This window comes from Heterodontus francisci, chromosome 24 (assembly GCF_036365525.1).
Source record: "Heterodontus francisci isolate sHetFra1 chromosome 24, sHetFra1.hap1, whole genome shotgun sequence".
Lineage (NCBI taxonomy): Eukaryota > Metazoa > Chordata > Chondrichthyes > Heterodontiformes > Heterodontidae > Heterodontus > Heterodontus francisci.
Genome location: NC_090394.1, coordinates 17,096,948 through 17,112,609, shown reverse-complemented (window position 1 = coordinate 17,112,609; position 15,662 = coordinate 17,096,948). Strand labels below are relative to the sequence as shown.

At 42.0% G+C, this 15,662-nt stretch overlaps 1 protein-coding gene across 3 annotated transcripts in view; it reads right to left on the bottom strand.

Annotated features, from left to right (window-relative positions):
- LOC137383224 (uncharacterized) overlaps positions 1-15,662 on the bottom strand; it is a 472,338-nt gene that overhangs the window by 350,452 nt on the left and 106,224 nt on the right. For all 3 annotated transcript variants that reach the window (XM_068055726.1, XM_068055727.1, XM_068055728.1), the window contains exons 10-13: positions 14,961-15,126; positions 13,357-13,539; positions 9,479-9,631; positions 4,797-4,941 (exon numbers count right to left, since the gene is read on the bottom strand). In XM_068055726.1, the coding sequence (XP_067911827.1) occupies positions 4,797-4,941; positions 9,479-9,631; positions 13,357-13,539; positions 14,961-15,126 (647 nt within the window). The remainder of the gene's footprint in view (positions 1-4,796; positions 4,942-9,478; positions 9,632-13,356; positions 13,540-14,960; positions 15,127-15,662) is intronic.

Genomic DNA, 15,662 nt, shown 5'->3' with positions numbered 1-15,662 from the left:
AAGGGAGGAGATAGCAGGGGCTCTGACACAAATTTTCAAATCCTCTCTGGTCACAGGAGAGGTACCAGAGGATTGGAGGACAGCGAATGTGGTACCATTATTCAAGAAGGGTAGCAGGGACAAGCCAGGTAATTACAGGCCAGTGAGTCTAACATTAGTGGTAGGGAAACTATTGGAAAAAATTCTGAGGTACAGGATTAATCTCTGAGGCACGAGTTGACTATGATGGATTGGGAAACGTTACTTAAAGGGGATGACGGTGGATAGGCAATGGCAAATATTTAAAGAGCACATGGATGAACTGCAACAATTGTTTATCCCTGTCTGGCGCAAACGTAAAATGGAAAAGGTAGCCAAACCATGGCTTACAAGACAAATTAGAGATAGCATTAGATCCAAGGAAGAGGCATACAAATTCATCAGCAAAAACAAAAGACCTGAGGATTGGGAGCAGTTTAGAATTCAGCAAAGGAGGACCATGGGATTGATTAAGAAGGGGAAAATAGAGTACGAGTGTAAGCTTGCAGGGAACATAAAAGCTGACTGTAAACGTTTCTATAGGTATGTGAAAAGAAAAAGATTGGTGAAGATAAATGTAGGTCCCTTACAGTCAGAAACAGAGGAATTATTATGGGGAACAAAGAAATGGCTGACCAACTAAATGCATACTTTGATTCTGTTTTCACAAAGGAGGACGCAAATATCATACCAGAAATGTTGGGGAACACAGGGTTTAGTGAGAGAGAAGAACTGAAGGAAAACAGTATTAGTAGAGAAGTGGTGTTGGGGAAATTGATGGGATTGAAGGCCGATAAATCCCCAGGGCCTGATAATCTACATTCCAGAGTACTTAAGGAAGTGGCCCGAGAAATAGTGGATGCATTGGTGGTCATCTTCCAAGATTCTATAGACACAGGAACAGTTCCTACAGATTGGACAGTAACTAATGTAACCCCACTATTTAAAAAGGGAGGTAGAGAGAAAACAGGATATTATAGACCAGTCAGCCTGACGTCGATAGTGGGGAAAATTCTAAAGTCCATTATCAAAGATTTTATAGCAGAGCACTTGGAGAACAGTGGTAGAATCGGGCAGAGTCAGCATGGATTTACGAAAGGGAAGTCATGCTCGACAAATCTACTAGAATTCTTCGAGGATGTAACTAGTAGAGTTGATGAGGGGGAGCCAGTGGATGTGGTTTATTTGGACGTTCAGCAGGCTTTTGACAAAGTCCCACATAAGAGATTAGCGTGTAGAATTAAAGCGCATGGGATTGGGGGTAGTGTATTGCGACGGATAGAAAATAGGTTTGCAGACAGGAAACAAAGAATAGGAATAAATGGGTCTTTTTCCGGATGGCAGGCAGTGACTAGTGGGGTACCGCAGGGATCAGTGCTATGACCCCAGCTATTATTCACAATATTTATTAATGATTTAGATGAGGGAACTAAATGTAATATCTCCAAATTTGCAGATGACACAAAACTGGGTGGGAGGGTGAGTTGTGAGGAGGACGCAGAGAGGCTTCAGGATGATTTGGACAATTTGAGTGAGTGGGCAAATGCATGGCAGATGCAGTATAATGTGGATAAATGTGAGGTTATCCACTTTGGTAGCAAAAACTGGGAGGCAGATTATTATCTGAACAGCTATAAACTGACAGAGGAGAATATGCAACGAGACCTGGGTGTTCTCGTACACCAGTCACTGAAAGTAAGCATGCAGGTGCGACAGGCGGTAAAAAAGGCAAATGGTATGTTGGCCTTCATAGCGAGAGGATTCGAGTACAGGAGCAGGGATGTCTTGCTGCAATTATACAGGGCCTTGGTGAGGCCACACCTGGAATATTGTGTGCAGTTTTGGTCTCCTTATCTGAGGAAGGATGTTCTTGCTATAGAGGGAGTGCAGCGAAGGCTTACCAGACTGATTCCTGGGATGGCGGGACTGACGTATGAGGAGAGATTGAGTTGGTTAGGATTATATTCGATGGAGTTCAGAAGAGTGAGGGGGGATCTCATAGAAACTTATAAAATTCCAACAGGACTTGACAGGTTAGATGCAGGAAGGATGTTCCCGATGGTGGGGGAGTCCAGAACCAGGGGCAATAGTCTAAGGATACGGGGTAAACCTTTCAGGACTGAGATGAGGAGAAATATCTTCACCCAGAGAGTGGTGAGCCTGTGGAATTCGCTACCACAGAAAGCAGTTGAGGCCAAAACATTGTATGTTTTCAAGAAGGGGTTAGATATAGCTCTTGGGGCAAAAGGGATCAAAGGATATGGGGGGAAAATGGGAACAGGTTACGGAGTTGGATGATCAGCCATGATCATAATGAATGGTGGAGCAGGCTCGAAGGACCGAATGGCCCACTCCTGATCCTATTTTCTGTGTTTCTATGTTTCTCCACTTGGAGGGGCAGGGATTAATCAAGGATAGTCAGCATGGCTTTGTCAGGGAGAGATCGTGTTTAACTAACTTGATTGAATTATTTGAGGAGGTGACTAGATGTGTAGATGAGGGTAAAGCAGGTGACGTAGTATACATGGACTTCAGTAAGGCTTTTGATAAGGTCCAGCATGGGAGATTGGTTAAGAAGGTAAGAGCCCATGGGATCCAGGGCAATTTGGAAAATTGGATCCAAAATTGGCTTAGTGGCAGGAGGCAGAGGGTAATGGTCGAGGGCTGTGTTTGCGAGTGGAAGCCTGTGACCAGTGGTGTACCACAGGGATCGGTGCTGGAACCCTTGCTATTTGTAGTGTACGTTAATGATTTAGATGTGAATATAGGAGGTATGATCAGCAAGTTCGCAGATGACACAAAAATTGGTGGTTTCGTAAATAGTGAGGAGGAAAGCCTTAGATTATAGGACGATATAGATGGGCTGGTAAGATGGGCAGAGCAGTGGCAAATGGAATTTAATCCTGAGAAGTGTGAGGTGATGCATTTTGGCAGGACTAACAAGGCAAGGGAATATACAATAGACGGTAGGACCCTAGGAAGTACAGAGGGTCAGAGGGTCCTTGGTGTACTTGTCCATAGATCACTGAAGGCAGCAGCAAAGGTAGATAAGGTGGTTAGAAAGGCATATGGGATACTTGCCTTTATTAGCCGAGGCACAGAATATAAGAGCAGGGAGGTTATGATGGAGCTGTAAAAAACACTAGTTAGGCCACAGCTGGAGTACTGTGTCCAGTTCTGCGCACCACACTATCAGAAGGATGTGATTGCACTGGAGAGGGTGCAGAGGAGATTCACCAGGATGTTGCCTGGGCTGGAGTATTTCAGCTATGAAGAGAGACTGAAAAGGCTGGGGTTGTTTTCCTTAGAGCAGAGAAGGCTGAGGGGGGACATGATTCAGGTATACAAAATTATGAGGGGCATTGATAGGTTAGATAGGAAGAAACTTTTTCCCTTAGCGGAGGGGTCAATAACCAGGGGGCATAGATTTAAGGTAAGGGGCAGGAGGTTTAGAGGGGATCTGAGGAAATTTTTTTTCACTCAGAGGGTGGTTGAAATCTGGAACGCACTGCCTGAAGAGGTGGTAGAGGTAGGAACCCTCACAACATTTAAGAAGTATTTAGATGAGCACTTGAAATGCAATAGCGTACAAGGTTATGGGCTAAGTGCTGGAAAATGGGGTTAGAATAGTTAGGTGCTTGATGGCTGGCACAGACACGATGGGCCGAAGGGCCATCTGCTGGCATTAGTCCTGATTCTGCCCGCTGGCCAGTCAGTGATTCTTGCAGGGATCAGGAGGGAGAGTCATCTTGTACGTATAAATGATGCTGGGAGGTAAGATTTGTCTGGGCCTCAGCCTGGTCTATCTCTGCTCCCATACACCAATCCTGCCTGAGTTAACATCGGGGCCAACACATCAACTCAGTTTTGATCAGTTTTCTTTAATTAGAATCATCTTGTAACTTTTTTTAAATGATGAGGATTATAATGTTACTAGGATTTAAATATCGTTAGTTGCTATTCATACATTATTTTAGTTTGCAGCAATAAGATTTGTAACTTTTTCTACAAACTTTCAAAGTAAGTCAATTTTGCAATAAAATCAATTATAGTGTTGAGAAGTTTTGATGATATTATTCATAAAGAGAAACACAAACACTTCGATGTAACAAAAATCACCAGAAAATGTTACTAAAGAGCAAAATTGTTCAATAAAAGATAAAAGACAATTTGTTTTTCATTTGTCCTTTGGATGTGGGCATCCCTGGCAAGGCCAGCATTTATTGCTCATCCCTAATTGCCCTCTGAGTGACTTGCTAGGCCACTTCAGAGAGCAGTTAAGAGTCAACCACATTTGCTGTGGGTCTGGAGTCACATGTAGGCCAGACCAAGTAAGGACAACAGATTTCTTTCCCGAAGGACATTTGTGAACCAGATGGGTTTTTATGACAATCCCGTGGTTTCATGATCATTATTAATGAGAGTAGCATGTTATTCCAGATTTATTAAATAATTGAATGTAAATTCCACCAGTAGTGGGATTTCAACTAATGTCTCTGGAGCATTAGTCCAGACCTCTGGATTACTAGTCCAGTAGAATTACCACTATGCTATCATACCCACCCATCCCCCAACCCCATAAAGCAATGTTACCGCATTAAAAATATATTCAAGACTAATTGTAAAAACTGAATTACTAATAAGGAATAGCAACATATTTACTGGCAACATGTAGGACCCACTGAGCAGCTTTTTCCACAGCATCTCATCAGTAAAGATTTTAAATGCTGGCTGTTTGGTGCTTTATTGCAAATTTTAAAATGTATCAACTTTCCAACCTTGACTGGATCTTTCATTCCGTAGAGTGAGTCCCACTGTTTCAAAGAGCTGATCACTGGGACATTTCATTAATAGGTAGTAAGAAGCAATTCGGAGCTCTACATCTTCATCCACTGTTTGATACAGCTGAACTAACACAGTGCGCTAAAAACACAAACAGCATCACTGAGAGGACACAGATCCATTAGAAAGAATCACATCAGGCAAAGGAAACAAAATGGTCAAACGTAGAAAATTTATGGCACAGAAACAGGCCATCAGCACATCATGACAGTGCCGACCCAAAAAGAGCTATCCAGCCGAGTCTGACTTTCCCATTCTTGGTCCATAGCTCTGTAGGTTACGACATTTCGAGTGCATAACCAAGTGATTTTTAAACGTGCTGAGGGTTTCTGCCTCAACCACCCTGTCAAGCAGTGATTTCCCGACCCCCACCACCCTCTGGATGAAAACATTTCTCCTCAACTCATCTCTAATCCTCCTGCCAATTGCTTTAATTCTATGCTCCCAGTTATTGGCCTATCTGCTAACAGAAATAGGTCCTTCTATTCACTCTAGTTAGGCCTCCCCATAATTTTATACACTTCAATTAGATCTCCCTTCAGCCTCCTCAGTTCCAAAGAAAATAAACCCAGCCTATCCAATCTTTCCTCTCAGCTAAAATTCTCCATTCCGGGAAAAATCCTCATAAATCTCTTCTGTATCCTCTCTAGTGTGATCACATCCTTCCTGTAATGCAGTGACCAGAACTGTATGCAGTACTCTAGATGTAGTCTAACTAGTGTTTTATACAGTTCTAGCATAACCTCCCTGCTCTTATACTCTTTGCCTCGGCCAATAAAGGAAAGTATCCCATATGCCTTCTTTACCACCTTATCTACTTGTCCTGCTACTTTCAGGGATCTGTAGTCATGCACTCCAATGTTCCTCTGTTCCTCTACACTTCTCAATATCATACCATTCATTGCATATTTCCTTGTCTTTTTTGTCCTCCCCAAATGCATATCTCACACTTCTCTGGATTGAATTCCATTTGCCACTTTTCTGACCAGTCCATTGATATCTTCCTGCCGTCTAAAGCTTTCTTCCTCACTATCAACCACATGGTACCTACATTTAATTCTAAATCATTGATATATACCATGAACAGCAAGGGACCCAATACTGAGCCCTGTGGAACCCTACCAGAAACAGCCTTCCAGTCAGAAAAACACCTATCGGCCATTACTCTTGACATCCTACCACTGAGCAAATTTTGGATCCAACTTTCCACTTTCACTTGGGTCCCATGAGCTTTTAATTTACTAACCAGTCTGCCATGTCGGACCTTGTCAAAAGCCTTGCTAAAATCCGCATAGACCACATCAAACATGCTACCCTCATTGACCCTCTTTGTTACTTCCTGAGAAAATTCAAACAAGTAGGTCACACATAACCTTTCCTTAACAAATCCATGCTGACATAATCCTCCTTGATTAATCTGTGCCTTTTTAAAATCATGATTTATGCTGTCTCTCACAATTTTTTCTAATAATTTGCCCACCACTGAGGTTAGACTAACTGGCCTGTAATTACTCGGGTTAACCCCTCTTCCTTTTGTTATTCATCCTCCATCCTCTGGCACCACGCCTGTAGCCAGAGAGGATTGGAGAATGACAGTCAGAGCCTATGTTACTTCTTCCCCTCGCTTCCTTTAGCAACCTTGAATACATTTCATCTGGGCCTGGTGATTTATCCACTTTCAATGATGCTAACACATTAATATTTCCTCCCTCACTATGTTTATCCCATCCAATGTTTCACATGCCTTCTGCTTAACTACAATGTCTGTATGGTCACTCTCTTTTGTGAAAACAGATGCAAAGTATTCATGAAGAACCATGCCACATCTTCTGCCTCCATACACAAGTTAACTTTTTGATCTCTAACTGGCCCTACTCTTGCCTTAGTTATCCTTTTGTTCTTTATGTATTGATAAAGCATCTTTAAGTTTTTCTCAATTTTACTTGCCAATATTTTCTCATGCCCTCTCTTTGCTTTCCTAATTTCCTTTTTCATTTCACCCTGCACTTTCTATATTCCTCTAGGCTTCCTGCAATATTGAGCTCTTGGCTTCTGACATATGCTTTCCCTTTTTGGCCTATCCTACTCTGTATGCTCTTTGACATCAAGGGAAATTAGATTTGAATGTCCCACTCTTTTTCTTTATGGGAACATATTTTTTCTGAACCTTCTTGAGTTCTTCCTTGAATACCTCCCACTGCTCTGACACTGATTTACCTTAAAGTTGCTGTTTCCAGTCCACTTTTGCCAAATCACATCTCAGCTTAGTAAAATTGGCTTTTTCCCAATTTGAAACTTTTGCTCCAGATCTATCTTTATCCGTTTCCATAACTACCCCAAATCTAACTGAATTGTGATCACTATCACCAAAATGCCCTCCCACTGGTACCCCTTCTACCTGACTACATTCATTCATTAAGCCCAGAATTGCCCCTTCTATGTTGGGCTTGCTACATACTGGCTAAAAATGTTCTCCTGAATGCATGTTAAGAATTCTGCACCCTCTCTGCCTTTCACACTGATTTTATCCCAGTTAATATTAGGGTAGCTGAAATCAAAGACTGTTACCACCCTATTGTTTCTGCACTTCTCAGCAATTTGCCTACATATTTGCTCTTCTACCTCCCTCTGACTGTTTGGGGGACTATAGTACACTCCCAGCAGTGTGCTTGCATCTTTTTGTTCCTCTGTTCAACCCATATGGCTTCATTTGATGATCTTTCTAGCACATCATTCCTCCTCACATTGTAATTATTTCTTTAACCAATATTGTGACTTCCCCCCCACAACCCCCCCCCCCCCCCCTCCTTTTTTATCCCTCTATCCTGTCTGAAAACTCTGGAACCAGGAAAATTGAGCTGTCATTCCAGCTTTTCTTTAAGCCACGTTTCAGTAATAGCTATGATATCACACTCCCAAGTATCTAAGTGTGCCCTCAGCTCATCTGCCTTATTCACTAGACACCTTGCATTGAAGTATATACCAGTAATGACTGAACTCCTTTGTTGTCTATTTTCTAGCCTTTGTTTCCTTGATCTTCCATACTCGCTTACTAAATTCCTGCTTTCCATTTCCAGCTTTGCTTCTCTCCTTTCTAAACTGACACTCAGGTTCCCATCCCTCTATCAAGCTAGTTTAAACCTTCTCCAAACAGCGTGAGCAAACCTCTCTGCCACAATATTGTCCAGTTTGTACAGGTCCCACATCCTCAGAATCAGTCCCAATATCTCAAGAATCTAAAACCCTCCTTCCTGCACCATCTCTCCAGCCATGCATTCATCTGCTCTTTCCTCCTATTTCTGTACTCACTAGCGTGTGGCATGGAGAGTAATCCAGTTTATTATCTTTCAGATACTACTTTCTAATTTCTTTTCTAGCTCCCTGAAATCTGCCTGCAGGACCTCATATCTCTTTCTACCTATGACATTGGTACTGATATGGACCATGACCTCTGGCTGTTCACCTTCCCCTCTCGGAGTGTTTGGCAGCCGCTCAGTGACATCCTTGACCCTGGCACCAGGGAGGCAACACACCATCCTGAAATCACGTCTGTGGCTGCAGAAACACCTGCATGTTCCCCTAACTACAGAATAGGAGCAGGAGTAGGCCATTCAGCCCATCGAGCCTGCTCCGCCATTCAATACGATCATGGCTGATCATCCACTTCAATGCCTTTTCCCCACACTATCCTCATATCCCCTTATGTCATTATATGCCCTATCACTATTGCTTTTCTGACCTTCCTCCTGTCCTCCTCTGCAGCTGAGCCACCCATGGTGCTGTGGAGTTAGCTCTAGCTACACTCCCTTCACCTGTATTCAAAACTGAATAATAGTTAGAGAATGAGATGCACTGAGGAGACTCCTGCACTACCTGTGAGATCCTCCTTGTCAGTGTGGCAGTCACCCATTCCTCCTCTGTCTGCACACATGGTGACCACCTATCCATGTAGCGCTCAGCCTCGCGGATACACCTTAGCTGCTGCTCAAGCTCCAAAACCCAGAACTTGAGCTCCTCTAGCTGACGACACTGCCTGTACATGGGGCTTGACCGTTAGCCCCAGCTGGGGCTGGGATCAGAGGTGAAAATAGCACCACCGGCCTGCATGCTGTTCCCCGGCTCCATCTCGCCCCCCCCACAATAGTGGCGGCCTGGCTGCAAAAGCCACTTCTTAATATACATTGAAACAAGTTGGAAAGAAGCCACCTCCATTTTGAAGAGCCTTACTTTACCTTCCATTGCAGCCTGCTGTTCCTTTCAAGCTGGAAAGACTCTGTGGCCGTCCAGCTTTGAGAGCCCAACTGTCATCCTTAATTGGACGGCAAGCCTGCCCTCTGGTCATTAATTGGCTGCCCCAGGGGAAAATCGCACTAACTGTTTCCCACACAGTGTGGGCTTCTGAGCCACGTTTCAGCCTGATGGCAGGGATAAGAAGCCCGCAGGAAAAATCCTGCCCCTGGAGTTGTAGCTAGTCAGGGCAGTTTAAATAGATTTTGTACCATGCTTTAAGCATTATTGTACACTTGTTAAAAGAAAATCAAAATTCAATCAAGGATGAGAAAAACCCTTCCCAATAAGGACCAAGACATAAATAATTAGATGTGAGATCTTATCTTACGTCAGCTTCACAGGGAAGGCGTCTGAAAGCATATATGGCTGCAAGTCGTACTTCCAGCAGATTGGATTTAGATTGTAGACATCTATTCAATGTTGGAATCTGAGCACTGGCAGCAAGACCAGCATTTCCAATTGCTTTCAGGGACATCAGCACCTGTAGAATATTAAAAAAGTACAAACTTCCACCATTCACCATTTTTATTGACACAGATAAGAAGCGAACATTAAACAACTGAGATGGTACACATTACATTGTTACAGAAAATATTTGGTTACTGTAACATGACGGAATATTAGGGCTAACCGACTGACTTTGTGCTTCTGTCAGAATCGCTCATGGTCAGTGCAAATCAGAAAGGTGGCACACAATTTTCGAACATTAATTTAAGTGGCTGGAAAATTGTATGTCTTGCCTGCCCATATTTCTTGTTTATACCTTCAATAAGTGAGGCTCCCTGCTGAGAGTGTAAAGTCAAGCTCCATGTACAGTGTAAAGCTGTGCTGAAGCAGCTAATAGGGAGCTAGCATATAGATTCCTAGAACAGCACCATCTGCTGTTTGGGCTCAATGCTTACCTGTACCTAAATGTGTTTATTACGCTGGTTAGGTTCAAGAGCTGGGGGCTCGTCTTTAAGCCAGGAAAAGCTCTGCAAGGCTCTGCAACTCTGATATTCTCATTAATAATTTAAAGAGCCAAAGAAGTAAAATGTTCAGCATTCACATATAAGTAAAATCTATTTTAAAGGACTTACGAGCAATATTTCAAAGGGTCATTCAGTGAGTTAGCACAGAGTCCTTTTACCTCTGGTACCTAGAGTGAATCTACTTAGATTGAAGCTATCTTCTATAAATTATAAAAGCCTCAAGTGAGTCCAGTGAGTCTCAGCCCAGTTTCCACTAAGGGCAGGGTCACAAAACAGACATCATCAAACAAATTAGCAATCGGACACAGAGGGCTGAATTTTAAGAGTGCGCCACAAATCGCGGCGCCGCACTCTGTCGGCGGCGTGCCCACGCGCATCGGCTGCCGCTGAGCCCCCGCGATATTAAGCGCTGGGGCTCATTTAAATGGAGGATGTGGAACGGCTGCCCCCTGATGATGTAGAGGGGGCGACCACTCCATCCCCGGCAAAACGTCTGGCACCACCGCACAGGCACGCTGGTGCAACTTTTAAAGGGCTTAGGAAAAATTTGAATTTTTAAAGGAACATTATTGTACATTTTCTTGAAAAAATAATTGAAAGCTGCAGGCACTTTCTCAACCCCTCCCCCCAATGGTTTTTTTATTGTCTTTTATGTCAAAATTTTATTTTAGTCCCAACCTGAACTTTCCCCCCCAACCTCTTCACATTTGCCCTTCAAGCCCTTCCCACCATCCCCACAGCCAATAAGAAATGTTTTTCTCGCTTCCCCCCCCACCCCACCCTGATAATTTCTGTTCCCCACCAACCCCCCCCCCGCCCCCCCCCCACTCCCCACCAGTGTCTCGCTTCGGAGTTCCGAAGGCGTACAAGTTGCGGCTGGCGGCCATAAAATTGGATGGTGGCCATGACCAGGTAGGTTTATTTGCATCTTGCTTTAATTGATTTTAGTATTTAAATGAAGGCCCTGTCACCAAGCGGTGGGGGGTGGGGGGGGGGGGGCCGCACCAAGGCCGCGCCGCCGCTGATAAAATGCAGCGGGTCCTTCTCGGCATCGTGGGTCGTCACAGGCCTCTCTCGCAAATATTTTACAGGCCCACCCCCCCGCCACGACCCCCGACGTCGAGGGGCTGGTAAAAGTCAGCCCAGAGAGTCCATGACTTGTGCGTAAAGAGGAAATATTCATATTGATGCAGTATGGCTGCTCTGCTGAGAAATGGGTTAAGGTAGGTTTGGGGGAAGAGTAGATGGAATGATTATAACAGATAATACTGACACATATTTACATCGAATTTCATTCTGAAATTCTTCAACTTCATGCCCTAACATTCCAATGAAAAGTTTCACTGTACTTTGTGGTTTTTCAGGTTAATCTCTACTCAATCTATTCATTGAAAAATGATAGTTTAATTCCTTCTGATGGTTTTTAAATAATTAATACAGAGGACTATGCAAACATTCTCTTCCCATGATAATACATTAACACTGTTTCCAAGCTTTTAGTCTGACCAACTTATATAGTGTACTTTATATTTCAAACATCTCACTCAGCTTTATTATTTATTAAAGACATTTATATTGGATTCCTCAGTTAGGTTTAAACACTTGTTCACATAAAATGCTGTTCATAGTTAGCAGACAAAAAAATAAGACCGATTCAAGATAGGACGTTTTAGGTCTCTCAGCTCAGTGACAACATTTTATCACAAGATCTAAACTTTCAACGATGTACAGAAAATACCCTAAGCTTTAGGAGTAAATTATACCTACCTAACTGAAAGAATTTAGAGTAAATTTCACTAACATTCTCCCTTCTAAAAATAAAGTAACAGTGAATTATGATTAACATGATTGTGCTGTTTTCTTATTTCCGATAGAATCATCGAATAATACAGCACAGTACGAGGCCACTTGGCCTATCAAGGCTGTGCTGGCTCTTTTGAAGAGCAATCCAGTTAGTCCCATTCTCCTGCTCTTTCGCCAAATCCCTGTATACATCCAATTCCCTTTTGAAGGCTACAACTGAATCAATATCCACCAGCCTATCAGGCAGTGCATTTCAAATCCTAACCACTGATTGTGTAGCAATGTTTTTCCTTATGTCACCTCTGATTCTTTTGCCAATCACTTTAAGTCTGTGCCTCTGGTTATCGACCCTACAGCCATTGGAAACAGTTCCCTTTATTTCCTCTATCTAAACCTTTCCTGATTTTAAACACTTTTATCAAATCTCCTCTTGGCTTTCTCTACTCTAAGGAGAAAATCCACAGCTTCTCCAGTCTCTTCACGTAATTGTATTTATTCTGAAGTTTTAATTAAAACAGTACATGTTAATGAGATCATCAGGAGATTTCAGTCTGAAGAAGCTGACTCAGAAGCTGAATTAAAGGATTACTCAGGGAATATTTGCTACAAAGAAGGATATTGTTCCAAAGACAGGTCCAGACCAATTTTTAACCCAGCTAAAGAAACTGGTACAGAAGGTGTCCTGATGCAACAGAACAAGTTATGGGAAACCTTTCCAAAGTAACCCGCACTAAAATGTTTAGATTGTTTTATTCACATCAGAAAATGCCTTAGCTGGGCTTCAGGTTTTACATGTCCTCCCATTTTCTTAAAGATGAGCCAGGTTTGTTAAACATATCTTCTTTGTAAGCATAAGTCTTTAGAAATGTACTTGCTGTGCAAATCTGAAATATAAAAACAATTAGGAACTGATCTACAGGACAGGCTTGCATGTGACTTTAGGGTTGAGGAAGATCACATGACTCCTGCACTCTGACAAGACTTATGAACATATATAAAGACTTAGAAATACACTGTCCTGGTAATTTTTCTGCTGGTGGATAATTCCAGTCTTTCCTAAGAGACATGGAGGTTAAACCAATATGAAAGAATGAATGATTAGTGTTTTGCTACCATTCTACTACTTGTTGGTTTAATTTTGATTGGGGCTTAACAGTTTTATGTTGTAGATTTTAGCACAATGCTCTCCTTTAGTTTTGTTGCATATTGAATGAATTCCTATCTTAATTATATGTTCATAAAATATATTTTCTTAACATGGTAGTCATGGAAAGCAGCTCTGAGTAAATTTTTAGATTCTATTCTGCACAAAGGTATTTCAAATATTAAAAGAAGCATGATAAGTATAACTGGGAGCATTAGGGGTAAGGATGTAACACTGCAAAATATGACATGCCTGTACCTGTTGAATACAACACATATTCATTCATACCTTCTCCTTTTTCTCAGATTCCCGTGCTCTGCAGTTTCCTTCTACATAACTTTCCAGAATCTTCATGAACTCCTGTACCTCGGGTATTACTTGACATCTATTGTTTTTTGAACAAAAGTTATGAACCAGTGAAGAAGCTCCTAGAAAAGTCTGTATTCCTGCCTCTGGTGATTTCATCAGGGCCTGTGAATTAAAACCAATCAGATTTACAAGACTAGGCACTTTCCAGTAATTGAAAGTACATATTATCACAGTCACTGGTACAATTTTCTCTCCCACGCTTCCTCATCTCTGTGCAAGAAAACAGAATTGATTCAGTGCCATACTGTCAGTAAGGCTGATAATATGCTCACTTCATATGTTGTGAATGTGGATTCTTGGAAAATGGCGTTCATGTAATCTGCGTACTCTGTCAGCATGTGCAAGCTAATTTTTCCATGACTGTCCCTCTGATACTGTCCTGTTGTACCTGTAATTTTGCACACCTCAGTCTCTCAACTGCATTACACTTTATTACAAATAAAACAACAGCATGACATAAAGGGTAATTTGTAGGTTAGCAGCAGAGAAAATGGCCATGAAAGGTGGCAGATTGTCATAAAAACCCAAATGGTTCACTAATGTCCTTCGTGCAAGAGAATCTGTCACCCCTGCCTGGCCTATGCATGAATCTTGTGCCCATTACGTGACTGACACTTAATTCCCTCCAAAATGGCCCAGCAAGTCACTCAGGTATACTAACCTTACCAGCATCTCACACATCTCAAGCACCAATAAAAATGAGCATTGAGCCCCTGAAGACCTATCCTTCTAAAAACCATGTACCATTTGCTTTATCAAGGTTTTCACCTAATTTGTCTAATCTTAACAAGATTTTCCTTACCCTGGATAATTGAAAGAAATGTTAGAATATAACTAATATTAAAAGAGGGTTAATTTCCTTAGAGCAGAGAAAGCTGAGGGGGGACCTGATTGAGGTATACAAAATTATGAGGGGCATTGGTAGGAAGAAACTTTTTCCCTTAGTTTGAGGTGTCAATAATGAGGGGGCATAGATTTAAGGTAAGGTGCAGGAGGTTTCGAGGGGATTTGAGGAAAAATGTTTTCACCCAGAAGGTGGTTAGAATCTGGAACACACTGCCTGATGAGGTGGTAGAGGCAGGAACTCTCACAACACTTAAGTAGCATTTAGATGAGCACTTGAAACACCATAGCATACAAGGCTACAGGCAAGTGCTGGAAAATGGGACATGGTGGGCCAAAAGGCCTGTTTCTGTGCTGTATAACTCTATGACTCTATTTTTTTCTTAACTGAACAAACTCTATTATTCCCCCTCAAGTAGATGGTTCCCTTGATACTAGAAAGTTTTACAGAATATTTGATGACTTCCTTCTGCAATTATCATTATAACCCTCAACCAGCAATTTAATCCTGTGTTAAACAGCAAACCATTAACTGCTTTTGCTTTTCCAAGTAGTATTTATTATGTGTGTCACCTATTGTGCGCTGGCAGTTATTTTTTCTCATTCCAGCAATTGTAAAACATTATAATAAAAACACAAATCATTTTACAACTGGACTAAATAAAAGGGAAATTTCTCACAGTAACTGCGGTGATCATTGGTGCTGTAGGTTCTGGAATGAAAGCCAAGGACCACAGAAAAGTGTCTGCTCGATCCTTATCCAGCTCTTTAGACAAAATGATTTCTGTTAGGAAACTGATACATGCTTCAGTTCCACAGGCTGGTAAAGTGTCCACCAGAGGCTGCCTGACAAAGAACAAAGCACAATATCAGTTAGTCAGATATTTCTCCCCTTCGTGGGCCGTATTAATAAAGAATCCAGAAAGTATACACATCAAATCATGCAACCCTTACCAGAATTAGCATTTGTGGTGGAAAAGTATTTCACAATCTATAATTCTTACATCAAACACCATTCCTGACTAAGGTGACAAGATGACCTAAATCTAGGCCCTTTTCAACATGCTTGAACTGGTTGCTGAAGAGGTATTCTGGGGTAAATCCTGGCTATTCTAAACCATATCTCCTCCCACAATAGCTCAGCATGTAAAGTACTGCCCAATACTACATGGTGGAGCAAGCTGTAATATCACCACATTAGGCTATATACACATGTCTTCTCATATGAGAAAGTGTTTCCTGGACTGTAGGGCTTTACTCCTGTGCCTTGCAGGTTTAAGATTCTTTAACACGAGATTGATGAGAAATGACAATAACACCTGAGCTCTGTTTAAAGATTTACTTTACTAAAAACAGATTCAAAACTACAATTCAAACAATGC